The 20,785-nt window shown below is 38.6% G+C and overlaps 1 protein-coding gene across 1 annotated transcript in view; it reads right to left on the bottom strand.

Annotated features, from left to right (window-relative positions):
• The window catches only part of MDN1 (midasin AAA ATPase 1), a 103,729-nt gene that overhangs the window by 29,687 nt on the left and 53,257 nt on the right, over window positions 1–20,785 (bottom strand). The window contains exons 49-72 of the mRNA XM_080389312.1: window positions 19,696–19,916; window positions 18,550–18,663; window positions 17,623–17,755; window positions 16,852–16,961; window positions 16,032–16,165; window positions 15,146–15,306; window positions 14,620–14,740; window positions 13,311–13,521; window positions 12,930–13,161; window positions 11,675–11,801; window positions 10,595–10,765; window positions 10,236–10,450; window positions 9,756–10,137; window positions 9,443–9,552; window positions 7,657–8,353; window positions 6,507–6,668; window positions 5,399–5,672; window positions 4,164–4,399; window positions 3,430–3,525; window positions 3,104–3,198; window positions 2,272–2,396; window positions 993–1,139; window positions 611–720; window positions 84–157 (exon numbers count right to left, since the gene is read on the bottom strand). Coding sequence (XP_080245438.1) covers window positions 84–157; window positions 611–720; window positions 993–1,139; window positions 2,272–2,396; window positions 3,104–3,198; window positions 3,430–3,525; window positions 4,164–4,399; window positions 5,399–5,672; window positions 6,507–6,668; window positions 7,657–8,353; window positions 9,443–9,552; window positions 9,756–10,137; window positions 10,236–10,450; window positions 10,595–10,765; window positions 11,675–11,801; window positions 12,930–13,161; window positions 13,311–13,521; window positions 14,620–14,740; window positions 15,146–15,306; window positions 16,032–16,165; window positions 16,852–16,961; window positions 17,623–17,755; window positions 18,550–18,663; window positions 19,696–19,916 — 4,458 coding nt within the window. The remainder of the gene's footprint in view (window positions 1–83; window positions 158–610; window positions 721–992; window positions 1,140–2,271; window positions 2,397–3,103; window positions 3,199–3,429; window positions 3,526–4,163; window positions 4,400–5,398; window positions 5,673–6,506; window positions 6,669–7,656; window positions 8,354–9,442; window positions 9,553–9,755; window positions 10,138–10,235; window positions 10,451–10,594; window positions 10,766–11,674; window positions 11,802–12,929; window positions 13,162–13,310; window positions 13,522–14,619; window positions 14,741–15,145; window positions 15,307–16,031; window positions 16,166–16,851; window positions 16,962–17,622; window positions 17,756–18,549; window positions 18,664–19,695; window positions 19,917–20,785) is intronic.

The following is a 20,785-nucleotide window of genomic DNA, read 5'->3' as shown; positions in this document are numbered from 1 at the left end:
GTTGCATTCAAATCTACCACCACAGAGAAATCATCTAGAAGGAAGGTTCCAAATATGGAGCTTAATTCCAAGCTCTGAGTTACCTGCGTATTTTTTCAACGGACTGTTTTATAGCCCAGAAGCTGACATCATTCCACTTCGAAATTTTCACAAATTCCTGTTAGGAAAATAAATAATCAATGGGATTACTTATATAAAGGCAATGAAGTATTTCCATATAAAAGATGATCTTTAAAGCTGATCAGCTATGATGACCTGGCAGTCTTAAAATGCAAAACACTTCAATAAGTGAGCAAATTATTGTATAGGCATCTTCTTCTATTAAAATATGTGTTTACTCTAAAACTGATGCATAGCCAAATATTGTGAAATCCCAAAGGGGCTTCACCACTGGGTTGAAACCTCCATGGCTAAATGGGACTGACCAAACATTAGCGACTTCAACCAATGCCTCCCCCCCACCCCCCACCTCAGAAAAAAATTCTTGCCAAAGAAAACATGATGTATAGTAGGGATTTCAGTGGCCAACAGAGCTACTATATACAAATTCAGATATCTCCTCCACTGTTCCTTTGACTAGATCACTATATCGTCCAAAGTTTCCTTTTACCTTAAGCTCCTTTTCTATAGGTTGACGAAGTTCAGTGATTCTGGCCTCAACACACTCTGAAAACTGCTTATAATAATTGTGTAGATTCCACAAGATGCTGCACAGAACATCTACAAGGGATAGACAATAACAAGCTTATTTTACAACAGAATATTGTTTGGTATCAGGAAGAGAAATGCATCCCTTTTTTTTGTTAATCATGAAGCTTAGCAACACCAAAAGATGGGGTAAACTGACCAACAGCATTCTCCATGAAAATGGGAAACAGCAGCATAGGCTTGTGTTGTATTTATGAGCTTAGTGATCTGTTTGAAAAGTCTTGAATACCTGACGGTCAGGTTGTTGTGAAAAAGACTCAACAAATGTAATGCTATCAACTTACCCTTTTGTGCTACTTGAGGCATCAGCAAGACATGGCAGTGGAAAACCAGTAGTGCTTTAAGTCGTGCATGAAACTCTCCCAGAGTAGATCCTTCAATGAAAGCTTGTAGTGTGCTGACCAGTGTTTTCAGATCCATTTGCTCAGTTCCTGAACATTGTACCAGAAATTTAGAAGGGAAGTGGGAAAAAAACAAACAAACAAAACAACTCTACATGAAAATTGTTGTCTGCTCTTTGTAAACATCCAACTAAATGTCACATCTCTATTAGGAAAAGTTCAAAACAAAATAGGAAAGGAACAATTCTAATTTAATAAGTAAAACCAACAAGCAATACACTGGAAGAAAGGAGAGGAGACAAGAGGCAGAAGTGAGATAGCAGCTGAGGCAGCCAGTCACATGTCCAATATCAGAGTGCATCAAGTATTTAAAGAATACTTGCTGTTCTCTATGAATGAATGGCTTTTTCGGTCATGATGAGCCATACTACAAATTAGTCACTGCTAGTTCCTTTAGTCTACAAAATCATGAAGACAGAAATAGATCTTAAAAGAATCTGGTAGAGAACACTATGTCTTTAGAGCATTACCTATGGAAGATGACATGCTGTTCACTTCGTATAAAACAACCCAAGCACCTGAACCTCATCAAGTGAGTGCATTAGTCAGTCATGAGATTGGAGGAACCCTGCCTCATGCCAGAGGACACTACCTTCATCTTTACCATTTCATTAAGTGGGGGGGCACCAAGGGACTGAGACCTATTTTCTGTCCCCTATTTTACATAATGTGCACACCTGCAGACAGATTTGTTAGGAACAGTAGGTACTAAAACATCCTGCAAAAATTTTTTAGGCTTTATACAAAATGTTAAAAGCAGTTTAGCTGGGATACGAATTATGTTTTGTGCAGTTAAAATAAAAAAAGAGACTCCTTTTCCAGCTGCAGATGGAGGCGGCCTACCCTCCAAATCTGTTTGAAATGCTTATATATGCATGACATAAAGTTACCGTGGCTCTAATTTCTTTCAGATGCTTTATTCAGACATCTTTTTTCTTTACATCACCTACAATGCTGGCCCTATGGTGGTTCCAGAAATAAATGCCAAGCAAAGTTCACTCTGTATGGAAGACCTATGCAGTCATGGAATTTATTGCAGGGCAAAGAGGAGAAGAATTATATCTGAAAGTGCGTTGTCAAACTCTGGCATTTAGGACCTTAATTATACATCCTTAGTAATTGCTGGAACTGCATCACACACTTATATAAGGCCAGCACTTACCTTCTACGTTTGCTTCTGTCTGTTCTTGAACATACTTCTCAATCATCTGATAGATTGAAAACCAGTGCTTTGTGGACTTCTCTACATGCTGCCTCATAATATTGTCCAAACTTACTGACCAGCAACTGGGAACAATAAGGAAGTGGAGAGAAGAAAAAATAAAGCAAAAATATTGTGGGTAGCTTGGGCTCCAAAACAACACAAACTTTATTCGCCGTTTCTACTAAACCAAAGGCAAATTTTACAGGATGGAATAATCTGCACACACGCTTAATATACACAATCAACTCTTGAGGATCACTGTTTTGCTACTACTATTAAATGTGAAAGAAGAAATACAGGAACTACGGACAGTAGAACAAAACCAGTCAGAGCCAGGTTCAAAAGTTTCTTTTCACAGAACTTGAGACAGACTTGTAGAATTACTGATTGTGGCACACTGTGGATATAAAAATTTTACATGGTCTTAACAGGAAACTGGAAATAATTTTTAAATAAAATTTAACAGAGATTGTTAAACAGACAAAACACTGCATGCTCACCAAACCCTAGGATGAAAACAGAAAAACACTAGGAAAATACTGTAGTTATCTGTCCTGCTTCTAACCCTCCTGAGGCATATACACAGGGTCATCATGGGCTGGGCATGCTCATCCTGAGCCAGTACAGCTGCTAGTTGGGTGAGGTTTATCCTCACATTGTTACTAGTACATCCATATAAACAGAAAAGCATATTCCATGATTAAGACAATTCTGCATTGGAGTTTGTCTCCATACAGAGACAGAAGCTTACACTCTCTAAGAAAAAGCAGTAGGGAAGGATAGTTCTTACTTCAACTCCAATCTACGCCACTGAATAATCAATTGTGTGACCAAATCAAGATGTTTCCGCAAGGACAGAGCACGACTAGCATTCTGCTCCCAGTCCTGAAAAAAAAAAAAAATTCCCCCTTATACAAAGCCAGAAATTGGTCTTTACATGGCAAGACTCATGCATTATTCTTGATTACATTCTTAACTCCTTAAACTTACGACATGGAACAAGTTCACTTCCCCAAGTCCTGGCAGCCAGACAGCTTTCAGTTGGTTTTATATTGGTACCAATATAAATAAAGAAGCACAGAAGAGAAAATAAGTTCCCCTTAGCTCTTTTCTTACCTGTGCCTTTGCAAGTAGAATTTCCAAGCCATTCAGAAACTTTGAGAGAGGACTAGAGAGTGGAAAACTCCGGATTCTGTCCATCACAACTAACAGCTGCAGAATAAAAAACAAGCATTCAACCTATAGTAACTGATCTTCAACAGAAGCAGTCATAAAGTTAAGCTAATTTGTATTAGCATAACCCTCCCCTGCACGAGATAAACTTCTTCCTCATTTTAGTATAAAAGCACTTTAGTAGTTCAGTGAAGGCCAGTGCACTCGGGGGAAGGAGCACAACGGAACTAATACAAAGAGTTCCAATTGATTTTAAGTTTCTCCATTACTGTAAGAAATTACCCGAGGGTCACACAGGCCCCATAAATGGGACCAAAGATAGCCATTTCAAAGCACTATGAAAGCATTTTGGGAAAAAAAACAACAAACCAGGAGCCCAAACAGCAAAAACCTCAAGACTCTTTGAGGTACGGCAGATTGAAGATTGCTTAAAACTGTAAGATCAGAGTAGGTGGTGAATACTGCTTAACATTTCATAACTAAAACAGAATAGCTAAAGTACCTAATACCTCTTAAGAAGAAACAGGTATGGCTTCAAAACATCTGCTTAAGTAATACAGATAACATCTAGGCAAGCGTATACATGCACATGTCTATGCATAACTATACGCATTTACACACAAATGCAACTATAAAATGCTCCAGTTTCCCGCAAACATTTGTTGAGGTCTTTCTACCTGGACAAGTACTGGATGCTCTGGCCATTCCTGCAATAGCCCATTTACTTCTTTAGCAAAATTATCAAGTACAGGTTGGCACTGTCGGACTTGCTGAATATTGGGATGCTGGTAGAAATCATACGGGCTATCTTGTTGCAGCACAAGATCTGAAGTTAATTCCTCAAAAAAAGTATTGTGAAGAATAGTGCTAACTAGAAGTTGGCTTCCCAAAAGGCGATCATTCATTTCGGAACCTAGTAAGCAGAAGAAGGAAGACATCACACATGCTACCAATTCTTTTTCCAGTCCAACAGATGAAGTGTTTTTTCTCTTGTATCCCAAGCCTTAGCATGTTATGTATTACAATGATAGAAGAATATGCCACACAAACAATGAGATGGGAGTATGGAATACGGTAGACATACTTAAAAGTTTACATTCTCTGTGTTATCAGTTTTTCATATAAAAGTAAAATCAGCACCCTAAAGGTGGGCTGTGATCTTGTCAGAAGACCACAGTTCCTCTGTGCATAAATTCACATTAAGGAGATATTTACTACAGTATTAGTACCAAGACACTGCGAAAAAATAATCCAACATAAACACAAAAAATAAGTTGCATATATTACACCTCAGGTATGAACACAAATATAAGTTACTGTAGAAACAACAGCCCTTATCTGTGGCTTCTTAACGGCACACATATACATTCATTAGATTAGAACTGAAGTATAGCTCTGCTTTCAGAAGTGATGATCCCGAGGTCTTGCACATTGTTATAATGATTTACACATCAAGTGTGCCAAAATTCAGGGTGGAAAAACCCCAAAACCAAAAACACTGCCTTTTTTGAAATTATAGAAGCTTCATTTAAACCAATTATTTTATGAATTTAATTGCAAATTTTACTTCTGGGAAACTTCTTCAAGTGCATCATCTTCCACAGGATAATGCAGATGCAAGTGAACAAAATTTCACTTAGCATTCAATTTATTTTTGAACTGTGTTAGTCATATGCTAACAAATGGAATTACACCACCACCCCACCAACCCCCGTAATAATAATAAAAAAAAAAAATCAAAGCATTCCACCAAGACAATTCTGAACATGGGGCAAATTCTTTGGAAAAAGAAAATATGGTTTTGTACATTTTTCCCATAATAAGTCTATTTCATGACCTGCAATACAATTAATTTAAAACAAATCATTACAAAGCTAGACCTGCACATCTGAAATATTGCTAGAGATCTTACCAATTAAAGGATAGAATTGCGACACCAGGCATGCACCAGTCTGATAGCAGGAAATAAATGCACTGATATAATGTTTGGCTTGATAAGAAGGCAGGCTCTGTTGATACCACAGGGATCGAGCAAAGTTTAAGCACAACTGTTGATGAACCATCATTACTGTTTGCATAGAGGTCTTGGACAAAAGAGCTCTATCGGCTTCCAGCTGATCTTCCGATGGATCTTCCGTTTCCATTTTTTCTTCTAGGCTTGGCTCAGCTGTGATATCTTCAAAGTCCTGCAAATTACATGATAATCAAAAGTCAATTATTTCTTCCTTTAATGCCTCCTCTCCCCATCTCCCTTCTTGCACTTTTTAACATTGCAACAATATGTTAATGATTTGGAGTTGGCACTATATAGATACACTGTCTGCCTCACAGCTCAGATGTCAGTCTGAAACAGAACATGGGTGGAACCGAACAATTTAGGGCATAACCACAGCAGACGAGTGCAGGACAGTGATCCCTGAGCTGCTGCCAACTAAACCTCTTTCAGAAAAAGCAGCATGAGTTCTATCTGTTGATAAACCAGCTCAAGGCTGTTTGGTTGCTTGAAGACCTGAACTACTACACCCTAACATCACAATGACACGCGTAATTGTCTCCGGGATTTTTGTACTGCATAACATTGCTTGGTGAAGACACATTTCAGAAGTCATTCAGTAATGCAGACTAGTTAAATCTGAAAAAATCTCACAGCTTTATTTAATCAAGGAGATTAGTCTTCATAGGCAATAAAACCTCACCTGCTAAATTAAACAAATTCCAGAATTTTACAACAAACTAATTATATTGTCAATTTATATGCCCAGTAACTGGGCATTATTCACCTGAACCACAGTACAGTTCAAGTCTGGAAATTAGTTCCAAAACATTTTTACAACCAAAAGGTCAAATAAACTAAAAGCACAGTAGTTAATACCTTTCTATCAAAAAATCTACCCCACATCTTTCTTTTGCCTGAAGGAAAACACATTTCATTCCTCACTTCATTTTACTTACAGCATGTATTTTTCAGGAGCTATTTTAGATGTTATTTTTCTGTTTCTTTACAGAGTTACAGTTGTTACCTTTTCATGAAAAGGAAATCTTCTTCTAAATTCTTCTTCTTCCTCCTCTTCCTCACTTCGTCCTTTCCCATGACTTTTACTTCTGTATCTGTACAGACTGCGTTCCATTGCCTCCTGCTCTTGGGCCCGGCGTTCCTGTTCATCCCATTCATTTACAATTGCCTAAGGAAACAGAAAGCAGCATGCTTTAACACCGTTAACGTTTAAAATCACCTCATATTTCATCGAAGGGGCAGGATCTATCTTGTTTGGCTCTTGCCTCCTCTACAGTCTACAACAGTACAAATCAAAGCAATCTATCTTGAAAGCAGATTTGTGAATTTCCCTCTCAACAAACCAATGAGGGGAAAAAGCACAGAGAAGAGTATGCCACAGAGTCCTTGGCCATTCTAGTCTCCTTTCTTAACCATTCTACAAAGAAACTCCCTGCAAAGTTTGGTTTTGTCTTCCTTTGTGTGGTTTTGGCTTTTATTGCTTTTTTTAAACTAATAAAATCTTTAGCAACCATTACAGGCTATGATTTTATGCCTTAATAAACCCAAACAAGTTAATCCAGTCAATTCATTGGAAAAAATAACCCCAAAATCTTAAGAACATTATGTTAACAATTATCAAGTAGAACCATAGAATAGTTTTGGTTGGAAGGGACCTCCAAAGATCATCTAGTCCAACTCCGCTGTGAGGGAGATGGTAGATGGGCAGGGACATCTTCCACTAGACCAGGTTGCTTGAAGACCCATCCAACCTGCCCCTTCAACACTTCCAGGGATGGGGCATCCACCGTTTCTCTGGGCAACCTGTGCCAGTGTCTTGCCACCCCGATTGTAAGAAATTTCTTCTTTATGTTCAGTCTAAACCTACTCTCTTTCAGTTTAAAACTGTTGCCGTGCCTTGTCCTATCACTACAAGCCTTGGTAAAAAGTCTCCCGTCCTTCTTATAAGCCCTCTTTATATACTGAAAAGCCACAGTAGAGTCTTCCCTGAGCCTTCTCTTTTCCTGGCTGAACATCACAAACTATCAGCCTTTATTCACGGGAGGGGTGTTCCAGCCCTCTGATAATTTTTGTGGTCCTCCTGTAGACCCACTTTCTTGTACAAGAGACAAGGTAGTTCAGTGCAAGAATCCTGGCCACTGGCGTTCAGATGTTACCTGACACAGGTGTCTAAAAAGCTGCAGAGATTTCTGGTCCATCTCTCCTCTGGATAGTACATGGCAGCGAAGATGCAACAAAGCATTCACTAGGAGCTGTTCCAGAGTTGGGCAAGGCTGCTCTACTCCCTCAGGTTCTCCTTCAGAGTGCTTCAAAAAGAACTTTTTAAGTCCACGAAGGACCTCAACTGAATTCACCGAGCATAAAATCTCTGCATGAGCAAAGTAAGTGGGGAAGGCATGGCCAACTGAAGGAAATGACAACAAAGAAGTAAGGAGGTTGGTGAGATCAGCTGGACGCACAAAAGTTTTGAGTGCTGCATAAACTTCAGAAGCCACTAATCGCATGCCATGTTGCAACTGTAAGATGGCAGCTTGCAGTGGAATTATGGCATCAGGGAATGCAGCATACTCCTCTGCCAGGTGTTTTCTAAACTGATGGTGTGATTGTTGCCAGGATGCTTCTTCATTTAACAGGCTTTGTACTGCTTGGAGTGATTTAGGTCTTTCCCCACGGAGGAAGTGTAGAAGGCGAGCTAAAAGATCTTGGACTGAAGAAACCCGTGCTATGCTGTTGATGTACTGGTGTGCCTCCTGGTATAAGCAGTCATAGGGTGGAGCTGGAGGCCTGAAGGCCTTTTTTCTGGAGAGACTGCTTATTTGCTCCTTCAGCCTTTGCATTCTTTCATGCAACAGTCTGTTAAAATATAACATTGATCAGTTTAGACTTACAAATGTATTTCATATAAAGATGTTCACATATATCTAACATAATAGTTAGATGTATAAAAAATTTCAGAAGTATTCTTCTAGTTTGTGTGAAACAGCAAATAAGGAAAAGCAAGAAGTGACACCTGTATAGCATACATATGCAATTCTCTCCTCTTCCCTCATGCCCCCCCCCTGCCGCCAACACTTCAAAGAAACTTCAATTACTTTTTTGCTTGCAACCTGACAGCTCTGTGAGCATTAAGGAAAAAGTAGTATTGCTTGAAGCAACTGGTAAAATAGCCATTCAGAACTTGTTTTCAATGGCTATCTTTCTCTTTAAGCAATAGCACAGAACTATCAGTAGCTCCACGCATATAATAATGAAATAAAAAACTTCCATTGATAGTGGAAAATCATGAATAATACCCAGTTTTTATCTCCATGTGCAAGGAACATCTGGAAACCTGCACAAAGGAGAAATCTTTGTTCACTTCAAATTTCCTCAAGTTCCTCAGATTAAAAAAACTGAGCAAAAATAAACCAAAAAAACCCAACAACAAAACAACGGCTACAAATTTTTGAATGTCAACAGTGGACTCTATATGGTAAGCAACTTCATCCATCCACAGCACCAGAGGCAAAGGCTGTTGCTAAAATACACATCTGGAGATTTCTACTCAATACAATCAGTCCAAGAACTCTGCAAAATAGCCCTGGCATCTATCACGGCCTTGAAGAGTTACAGTGATAGGTACATATTCCATGTCATTTTAATTTGTTGATAACATTGTCACATTTTAATGACATGACCATAGTTCAGATGTATGGCTTTATTTTCATTTCTGGGCATAGCTTCAATTTTATCAAGATATGAAAGGCCACTGCTTTAACTGCTGTATTTACTGTATTTGTCCTTACCACCTGAGTTTGCAAATTCATACTTCAAAATAAGCAACTCTTAATTCTACAGAAGAACACAAAAATTACAAAGCTGTGGAGAAAAGCTTTGGAGTGCAAGCACCCAAAGATGAAATTTCCAATCTAAAAGAAAAGAGCTGAGTGTCAGAGATGTTACCTGAGATGGGGATGAATATAGTTGCTGACTGCTTCATCTTCAATAGTTTTTCCAGTGTGCAGCTGGGATGAGAAATCATTTGTTTTCCATTCACACTCAAGCTGGTATAACTAAAAAGGAAAGAATAAACCATTCTCTAGAGGTTCTGGTTTTGGTAACCAAGTAGGTACATCACTTTCTTGAACATTAAGAAGTTCTAACTGTACAGTTTAAAAATCATAACCAAAGATTCTCCCAGGAACACCCAAGCCAAACTCCTTGGTGTTGATTTTATACATTACAGAGGTAAAAGCCAACTCAGATCCATGCTCACCTCTTCTTTTGCGTACTTGAGCTTGTATTCTCTTTTAACAGCAGGATCAAACCTGGTCTGCGGAAGCCACACCTGGATCTGCACCAAACCAATGTTCACCCAGAGGCTTCCACGCCAAGCTGTCTCTGGTAACTCCTTAAGCCCTTCCCCAAAGAACTGCTGCAAGCAAGTTATCAGGAGAAACAGGAATTCTTTAGGAAGTAACTCCTGATCGGTGAGGCTTCTAAGTATCTTAGAAAGGTACTCATACGCAACAGGATCCTTGAGGTAGAGCTTTTCACAGCACTCCAAGAATTCTTCTTGAAGTTCCATTGGAACCAGATCTACCAGGGCAGAGAGTTGTCTGCTTAGCATTATTCCTTGTAGTCTAGCATCTGTGTGTCTGGAGGAAAAGGAATGAGAAAAGTTTACACATGATAAGGAAGCTCTTCTAACATGCTCAACTTAAATAACATATATGTGGAAGAAAGGTCTCAATACCTAAAATCTGCTATTGAAGAGACAGCCAGGTTGGTCCACAGTGCTGAGCTGACTTCATTAAGCTGCTGTGCTCTCTCCATCCATTCTCCCAGTGTCACATGGGATGATGACAGAACAGGAAGCCCACTCACATCCCACTGGCTTGTCTTGCTGCTGCTAGTTAGAATTTCAAAGAAGCACTTTGAGAAAACGGCTCGGGTCAAAATACCTGGGCCCTAAATTAAGAGATTAAGAGTTAGATTGTTCAGATACAACTTGCACTGACTATGCTAGAACTTACAGTATTGCTTTAGAAAGCTGTTGAATTATTTAATAGAAGAGTTTCAGCCTTCAGTTTGATTAGGTCAGAAGAGACAAACCTTCATAGAAGAGTTCATATTGGACTTAGAAAAGTTCTTTTCCTCTGTTGCAGGTAGCGGCCTCCAAGTCAACCAGTAGTCTGGGTCTGTGGTGAAAGTACTGCTCCAAAAGGATGCTAACGCAGCATTAACTAGCTGAGATGACAGAACAGATATTTCTTCAGGGGATATCTAAGGAGAGAGAAAAACTTAAGAGCTGAGAATAATTTACAGGGAGCAACAGAGAATCAAGGATGGACACACACACACACAAAGTATGAAACTATTTTTCGGTAGGGATAGTACAAGATATTCCTCAAGATCTTTTTCAAATTCACAGTGGTTGCTTGCATCTCTTCTCAACAAGGAGTACACATCCTGAGGTCTGCACTGCCTCCTGTCTGTGAGATGTGCAGCATGTTTACAGAACAAATTTTCAGAATACAGCCTCTAGTATATGACTGCGCAACCTTTTGTAACAACACACAAGGTTGCATAAGCATGAAACAGATAAAGTGACTCAATATTCTGCTCTGAAACATTTAGAAGTGAACTTGCTGGTTTACTGAGCTTTGTGGGAATACAACCACTACTGTACCACCACTAAATACTAATTGATCAGAATCTCTCTGATGTATTACGTGCTTTACAGAAAATGCATCAAATAACTGTCTCTGTATATTTGACTTGCAATACAGACCTGAAAAAAATAATATAGAAGCACAGGAACAGAAGCAAGTATTTTTCAGCATAAAATTACTTTGAATACATAGATACAACTAGGCTGGCACCTGCCATTCAATCAATTTCCTGCTTTTCATTAGGTCACATATGGATGACTGGAACAATATGACCAGACTAGATCATACAGAACTATGTTATTTCAGATTTTGTTGTGTTTTGTTTATGTTTTAGTGCTGTGTTTTCATAACATTTTTTGCAGGCTCACAGTTAATAACCTTTCTTATTAAAAGAAGGAACAGTTAGTGTCAGGCACAGGTAGAAAAACTGCAAATAAAAAAAATGTTACAAAGGTAGACCTATTTTGAAGAGTCACTTGAAAACTTCTGCAAGACTAATTAAACTGAAACTTGCTCTTACTTCATGGAAGTGCAACAAGTACCACAGTCCAGACAGTTGGTGAGAAGCAGCTGGTGTCAGCTTCAGGGAAAAAGCTATAAGCTCAACTAGATCCGAACATATATGTAGCTCTTGACAGCTGTTCTCCCTGTAGGAGGTAAAAGAAATACAGCCTAAATAATGCTTAAAGCAGGGCACATGAAATAAATAATTTGGATAGAAAAGCAAATTGAGAATGGCAGGCAAAGCCACAATAACAAAGACTCTGTGAGAGGTTAAAATGACAACATTCTAAACATTGGGGAAGAACAAGCACTCAATACTTGTAACGCTTGCATCCTTCAAAGCTGGCAAAATCTAAAGACAACAAAAAGGGGAAGAAGTGCAATCTTCTGCAGCTAGAAGCTACATATTCAGCAAAACATGCAAAACAATTGGAGACAAACAGTCATCCAGCCTTATAGTTCTTGTGAAAATCAGAACTTTGCTGAATTCAAGAGTGCATCAGTGATTCTAGGAGTCTCACTGCACAAAAAATTACTTGCACTGAAATCCATAAATTAAGAGCTCTCTTCTAAGGAACGGTCAAACAGTCAAAAAATAAATACACTTGGCCCTTAAAACAACATTAAGCTGCGAGTATATGTGTGTAGCTTACACGAAAGGAAGCATGCATACCAGTATACTTTCTCCATCATGAAGTCCAATTCAGACTTTCTACAGTAGCCCCCAGCAACACTGTGATAAACACCTTCATATTAATTCCTAATATGAAAGACTCTTCTATTTCATTAAAAGGCAAATGTTAGTATTTTCCTTTTGGAAATACCTATGTAATATTTACTACATAAAAGGTTTTAGTTGTACTCCAGCTATAACCCATTCATCCATTAATAAAGCAATTGCTGGATAGTAATGTGTTCAGTCAAAGGGTCTTGGACATCAGCATTCCTATTGTTGCACCAGTGAAGTTAGAAAAGAAGAAAAGTACTTCTTCAATATAACACTAAACTACTCCTTTGCTGATACTTTTTTATAGCTGCCCAGCTGCAATTCTGCATGCAGACAAGGAGTGCATATGAATTTATATACATAAATATATAAGCTTATGTGTGCATGACATACATATATATGCATATAGACACAGCTATAGATACATCATATATGTACACATGCAGATTTACATACAGATGTAAAACACCAAAGTTGCAGCTTTTAGCTAGAGATTCTGAATCTCATGAATGGAATATAGGATTTCTTTCTCCAACCTTCTTACCTTCTTGCACAAGCCTTGGCCACATAATCTGCTGTCAGTCTGTACTGCCATAGCACACCTATGTATTCCATTGCAGGCCACAGCTGAACCCTACTGCAGAGCTGGTTTAACAAGGCAGGGTCTAACTGACTGGAGATGGTGTCTTCGGTAAATCTTTCCTCTGAATGACCATAGGTAACTCCTTCTGCTCTCAGCTGTGAATGCACAGCTTTCAAAAAAATCTTTAGTTGACCTGTTTGACAGAGTGTAAGAGGCACATAAATGCATGTACTATATTTCTTGCCAGTGAACATGTCACAATCTTTACATTTGTATATATAAAAAACCTCCCATTGACATGGAAGAAGTAATCCTGTTAGGCTCTTCAAAAGTGTCACCTACCCAGACTAACATCTTCTAAATGACTGGCTCTAATTATCAGGCCATCCGCTTGCAGTAACGCTTTCTTCACCTTCCATCCAGCAGCAGCAATTTTCAGACAGCACATTTTTTCCTGCCATCTACTTTCTCCAAAGGCTAATCTTAGCTCCAGGATGTTAAGTGGTTTGCTGAGGACTTTTAACTGAGAAAAACATTCCATGCCCAGTTTATCCTGGAAACATGAAAAGAACAATTTGTTTCTGCAGCACTAACAGAACAATGAACAAGATCTGTGACTGCAGTCAAAAGTAAGATTTCAAATTACTTCAACTGAAGTACAAGTATATATAAACCAACTTGCAACAATTCAATAATTCTTTCCTAGCCCTACTCAATAAAGTAGGAAGAAAGAAATTGAAATAGTTTGGCACAATTCTTACTTGCCAAGTTTATTTTTCCTTCATGAAGAAACTACACAGATTATGCAGACAAACAATACTTCAGCATGGCAACTTACCTAAATTAAGGGCAGTAAATACACAAAGTAATAAAAATTTCAGTAGCTACTATCACTTAAAAGAAACTCCACTTGTGTGTAAACCACTTGCAATTTAAATACATTTGGATGCCTAGAAAAATCTCCCAAAATTCTCAGTAAGCACTGAATGTTCTTGAGAGTCCCACAAAGTAACTATGTGCACTTTTGAATAGCTGACTATCTTTGAGAGATAAGGTCATAAAACCCTAGGTCTTAATCGCCAACATCAGCAGCCCACATAACTACTCGTGCCCTGCTTTTAGAAAGAGATTTATATTCTTTAGAAAATTTTACTGTAAGATTTCTTCTTTTAATTGATTGACAACAATTGCTGAAATAAGAAAAAAAATCAAACCTGTCAAAGTAAAAGGCCTTGTCTTGGCAAGTCATAAGGCAGCCCCATCTTATGCTATATAAAAGGAAGTGCAACTATCTATTCTATATACACATTATGTTCCTAAATAAGCAAGCGGCATATTGACCATTCACAAGTCTCCAGAACAGAGCAAGGAGTAGTATTTTTATTCTTGGGCACCACCCTATATTGAATAACTGCTATCTATACAAGACATTTCTATTATTAATTATGCTATCTGGATAAAGTGCTGTATTTCACAAAAAAGATGTACATTAATATTCGCTGAATTTGTTTTTTTAATTAATCTAACTAGTCCAAAAGGAATGTATTTTTGCTGGCCTGGAAAGCAAGTGCTGTAAATCTTTATGATCATTTTAAAGCATTATTTGCATATTGCTGGAAATACAAATCTTTTGCAAACAGAGTACTAATACCTTAAAAGGAAGAGGTCTTCCTAGAGACTTCTGCAATATCTTCATATTGGCAGAAATGCTAGCAGGATTGGCCAAGCAGCTCTGAATCTGCTGTGAAACAGATTGAATTTCCTTGGAAACCCTTGCAGATTAAAAAAAAAAAACCAAAAACAAACAAACAAAAAAACACAACAAAAAAAATCAAACAGAAAACACACAGGGAAAGGGGGGGGGAGAGAAAAAAGGCCACAGTTAACTCAGAAGTTTGAGAAACAACACGAAAGGATGCATAAAGAGACAAAAGTCCCTTCTCTTATCCTTCTATTAAAGGGGTAAAAATTCTAGAAGACCATTTGCGCAAGCATAAGACCAACGCTAAGAAACCTGAATTTTAAAGATGAACAGCTATTTAATACAACATACTTGTATCACTAATGGAACACAACTTGGACACTAATGGTAAACAATATAGCTAATTAGCTATAACACTAAAGAAAAGAGTAATTAATACATACATTTAACAGAAATACAAATCAAAACCACTCACTTGTGCTGGTCTGATCCAATAAGCATCTGAGGAATTCTGTCAATTAGATGCTTCATAACCCAGTGCCAGTGCAGAGACAAAAGTGACAATCCTGGCGAATCTACTGTCAGGGTGTCAGAGACTGCCCAGAACCGGTCACGCCACAACAAGCAGTATAAAATCTAACAAGAAGCCAGAAAGGTTATAGTTTTCCCATTGCTGTGTGTTACAGAATACTTTGTACTTCAAGCAAGAGAAAAAGCAAACACACCATCACTTGTATTAACTTCAGACTCACACATGCTTTGTATTTAGTTGTACACAACCACTACTCAACTATAGCTCCCTAAAATTACCACATGGCTTTACTGGCAGGTGGAACTACACAAGTCAAAACCAAGCAAACCGTGCACCAAGTCTACAATGACATTGTCAGATCGCAGCAAAATTATCTTCATGATCTGACAAGGGAGAGGAAGAAACAAACCACCCCTGTGACCTATGTGTCAGCTATCCAGGTTCAGGTACCTTTCTCTGAGATAGATGTGGATACTCCCTTTACCATCAGTGGAGAGAAACTGGCACTTCTGTGACACAATTCATACCATCCTAACCGGGCAGAGAAGGCTTGAGATATCTATGTCCCAGGTGTCTATATATAATAATATAATATAGGTGGGAAAGATAATTCCCACCTAAATATCTGCAGGTTGAAAATCTACACTCCACACAGAAGAAATGAGAAGACAGAGCACACAGTCACTGACACACTGATGTTAGGCATGTTCTGAATACCAACAGAAGCACTGCAATGTACTCAGTGGTCCCTGAAACTAAAAATAGCATGGTGCACACCATCTCATGTCACTTGACTTGCATAAAAATACTACAAAAAAAATGTACTCACATCGTGCATGTCATCGTCACTTAAGGCCACCTGAGTAGACTTCACCCAGTGAAATGCAAATGCATCCCAAAGTTCAAAGAAAGCAGCAAGGTTGACCACGATTGTATGAGGAAGACAGTTGTAACTTCCTGGATCTGAGTTTTGGGGAGGAGGGAAAGAAAGGGAGAGACTGAGTGTTCCAGCCACATCACACGACACAAGGGTCAATTTCTGATCACTAAATGCTCTCTGTGGTTGGGTGGTGTGCAGAACCACCTGAAAAGATCTAAAAACTGAAGTAATAAAAGTAGTCCTTCATTATTTGTACAATCCTCTATTAACCCCTACGCATTTAATGAAGAGTAGTCCATAACGAGGGAAGCATTGACCAACTGCTTCTATGCAATGCACTAACTTCACTGCTTGATTCCCCCCCTTTGTTTTAGGAGTAAAACATCCAATTTACATAAAAAAATAGAAAGAGGATTAGCACAAAAGCATGTCTGAAGAACTTGGCTATTCTTATTAGCCAAAGACAAAATGCTATTCCAGTTTCTCTCCACCATCATCCTGCAGCTTAGAATTAAGAGAGGAATGATATTCACTCATTACCCAGGAGAGGCTGGACATAAACGCTACATGTAACGTAAGGTTTATCTTATTTAAGAACAATGTGTTACACAGCAGAGTAACTCTCATCTCACTGCTTTAAATTGACACAAACTTTCTCTACACATTCAGGACACATCATGTTTAAAGTACACATTTCATAACAGTGCAAATTAATTGTATTTCAAACTGACCATAGAACCAAAAGGAACAGTGAAAAAAATCAGCCCACCTTTGTGGAAATCTAGAGACATTCTTAAAACACTGTTTCTTGGCTTCTTGCTGGTAATCAAATTCTTCTCGGTGTAGCTTCTTTTTTCTCGGTCAAGAAATAATACTGCCCTGAATAAAAAAAATAAAGTTGTTAGAAATTCAGTGCCATTTTAAAGTCTCTGCCTTATGGGGATGGTGAACTACAAAGTGACAGTTGATATTTCACTGTATTATGAAACAAGAATCAAGTGCAGCATAACTAATTGCTTGAATATGGTTTCTGCAGAAGCAAGCTTCACGAACAGCAGATTCCTGACTTCAGCAATCACCAGGAAGGAAAAAGTACTGAGCTACTGAACAGATGCACCACCACCACCTGTAGTACATGTGAGCAACTGCTTCCTTGTACTGTAATTGCAAAATCAGTCTATTTTTTGCTCTTATTAGGTAAATCAGTCCAAATCCAAAAGCAGGGCAACTATTTAAGTTTTCGGTCACAAATTTCACGTTGCTGTTTCTGCCTCTTTTATGCTTCATCCCACAGTTCTGGTTGGTCCTTGAACTACTCCAGCCTATATGGAGAGCTCTGCTCCCTGTATTAAGTGATTTGTTTTAGTCTGAATCTACAGAAAACAGAGGCAAAAACCACAAATACCTGGACAAAACCTCAGCCTGGTATTTTAGATGACATCTATCAAAACCTAAGAACATACTCGGCAGATACCACAAGCATTTCTACAGCACCGATAAGTCAATGGGCAGTCTTTACAAGGTGGCTTGTTTAACCCACCGATTTGCTACAGACTTCAAAAGGATTAGAAGCTGATCTGTGTGTTCCATTTCTGCATCAAAGTTCATCGAATTTCTAATGATATCCAAGAACTGCATATTCCACCTTGGGTCCAGAGGCATCACATGCTCATCTAGGAAGACAGACAAGACAGAGCACAGCAGTGGAAATGTTATTCAGTGAAAGACTTTCCTCAATCACCTTGCCTATGCAAGAACATTAGGGAAAGAAAGAAGGAAACCTAAGAGGAAGGCAGAGTCTTAAGCTCCCTCTCACTCCAGATATGCAAACAGAAAAGCATTAAGTTGACTGCAGGTTCTGTAAAACAGAACAGTGAAAGTAAATTAACCAGTGGTCAGAGTCCCCAGAAAGACAGCCGGGAAACTAAGATCCAACTCCCTTTCCCTTCACAGTTCCAGGCAAGATATCTGGGACCATGCATAAAGGCTCCAGTGTCACTGTATGTAGCTTTCAGGCATCTAACAAACTTGGAAAGGAAACCACAGACCTGAGCTCCCAGTAAAACACTGCAGGAGAATTATAGACCTCAACATAGGTTTTATATGGGCCAACACAATAAATATGGGAAAAAAGTAGGATGTGTAACCTATCTGGTCAGAAAGGCAGTAGATATATGCATTGCTCTCAATAACGTCACTGAAATCTGAGCTGTAGGAATACAGAGTCAGGATTCATAGCCATAGCACTCTTACCTAATTTGCACAGGATGAATGTATTTAATCACCACATTTGCAGTTCTAGACAGCAAGAGTGGCTTTGTTGTTACTTTTTTTGCAACAAGAACAACATATAGTTAGAATGGAGCCTTTGTTTTGTTACACACATTCCCTAAGAAGGGTTGCAGTGTGCTCAGAAAACAAATAAAGGAAGCACCTATGTCTTACATCAATTTTTTTTCAGAAGTACCTGTCATAGTCGGCTGTAGCAACTTGATCATGTTACTGACTCCAGACGAGAGGGGACTGGCATAGAAACTACCAAGGGCTACAGCACCTGCTTCCAGCTGAATCCGCACTGGATCTGAAGGTGAAAGGCAGAGGACACAGGTGTAAAAGAGCATTTAGTACAAATAAATAAAAATAACTTCAACTGAAACAGCCAAGCAGCCCGAATCTCATCTATGCATGCACCCCAGACATGCTGGTTGCTCCTACTTTGTATTAGCTCCAAGAGCTCTTAAAAGCAGTCAGAATATCACGGCCAAAGAAATAAATCCAGTAAAAGCGTTCTAGTTAAACTGGTGATACTACATGTATGCTAGCAAAAGTATGGCTTATGAAAATCCATGAGTTTATGCCTTCAAATCTTTCTCTCAGTACATCTTTTTTTTTTTTTTTTTAATTGAGGGGAAAAAAACCAAAGGTCACCTAAGAGCACATGTCACTAAAATAACTTTCTACATCTTTTCTAGTTTATAGACACACCTGTCTAGAAAGACAGCAAGATCAAAGGGGAGCTATCCCATTCATGTAGGGACAATACAGCCCAAGATTTCACACTATACAAGGAAGCTAAGTGTGTGAATTACTTGGACTAAGGCCTGTCTAAATTTTCCACAAGTTTAATGTAATTAAAGCCATTAAGCAAAATACCTCATCTCAGCTGCTATCCTGACCGTTCAGGCAACACAACTTCAGAAAATCTCAGTTCTGCAGTTTTCTGGCTTTCTAACCGTTTGTATTTCAACACAAAATAAACAGCAGGCATTTTACTGGGTTTAGTATCATTATTTTTAAAAAAGTGATAAGAAAGGCATATTTGCTTACATAGACCAAGAGGTAGTCAAAAATAACTGTAATTCAGAAGCAGGACAAGTTACACACATGCTTGAGTAATAAAACACAATGTTTAGCCCACAGTCTCCTGTTGTCCCTAATATGTACAACCTGTTTCTGTCTCTCCCTGGAGCCTCAATGCCCTTGATTTAGCGTGGATAGTTGAGAAGTTTCATATCAAACCATTTGAATGGTCTATATGTTTTGATAGAATACAACTTGTGAAGATAAAATAAACCAGTCCTTAGGCAAAAGGGTAAGTTAAGTAATTACATACCAAGCACCTGTGGCAGGTTTTTGGCTAAGGAGTTAAGCCATTTAACTCTCAATGTCCAATCTTGATTGGTCGCCTTTTCTATGAACAACTTCACCGAAGCCTGGAGAACTTCCATTTTATCCATCCAGCTTGCATCTATCTCAACAGCACTGAACTTGAGACTCTCAGGATTAGTGGACTGCATAATTTTTTGAAGGTCTTGCAGAGTCAGTGGTAGTGTCCTGAAACACAAAGAAGTGAAATCCAGCAATCTAGGGCTTGAACTGCCAGTTCCAGGAAAGAATGTATTTTGCAAGTCAAGCTACACAGCATACAACTGTCTTCAGGCAAGAAGGCAGCAATGCAATAACCTCTCCTCTTTTCTTTATTTGGCTTTAAAGCCAGCTTCCAACTTCATATCAGTTGGGAGTACCTACTATTATGAACTCACTATTGCCAAATGTTTGATCAGTGTCAGAAGTGAACAGGCACAGCATTCCACTGAGAAATTATCATTGATTTTTGCACCAGAATGATATGTGAAGGTAAGTTAAAAGACAAAGATAGAAGGCAAGTGTCACTGATTAAAAAAAACAACAAAACACCACCACCAGCACATAGCTAAGGTTTCACAATTTCAACATTACATCTCTGTACTAACTTCTACAGCTTGTTCATTCACTGGAATCGAACCACAGCACCTGTCTACAGAAGGTCACTGAGCAAAGCAGGCAGGCAGACAGATACTAGACGAGTGCTGTGAGAACAACAGTTATATTGCACAAGAAATCATTAGAAGAGTTCTTGCATATGGCTCCTGTACATGAGACTTCCTTCAGACAGCTCTGTTTGAAGGAGATTTGTTTTATCACCTGAAGCTACTGGACCTAAATAACTGATGAATAATTGTTTACGTTAGAGCAGGAAGGACTGAGGATCATTAGTATATTTAAAACCAGTGAAATTTTTTTTTTTTTTAAAGCTCAGAAGGAAACTGAAGGAACAGATTTTTGGGGCTCTTATTGCCTTGTAAACCCACTGTCTGCCTTCACATTTTCTGCTAAATCCCTAATCCTAACAACTTAAAATGGGTCATAGGTACTGACTAAAG

This window comes from Falco punctatus (genome assembly GCF_963210335.1).
Source record: "Falco punctatus genome assembly, chromosome: 5".
Lineage (NCBI taxonomy): Eukaryota > Metazoa > Chordata > Aves > Falconiformes > Falconidae > Falco > Falco punctatus.
This window is presented reverse-complemented; position numbering and strand designations above follow the sequence as displayed.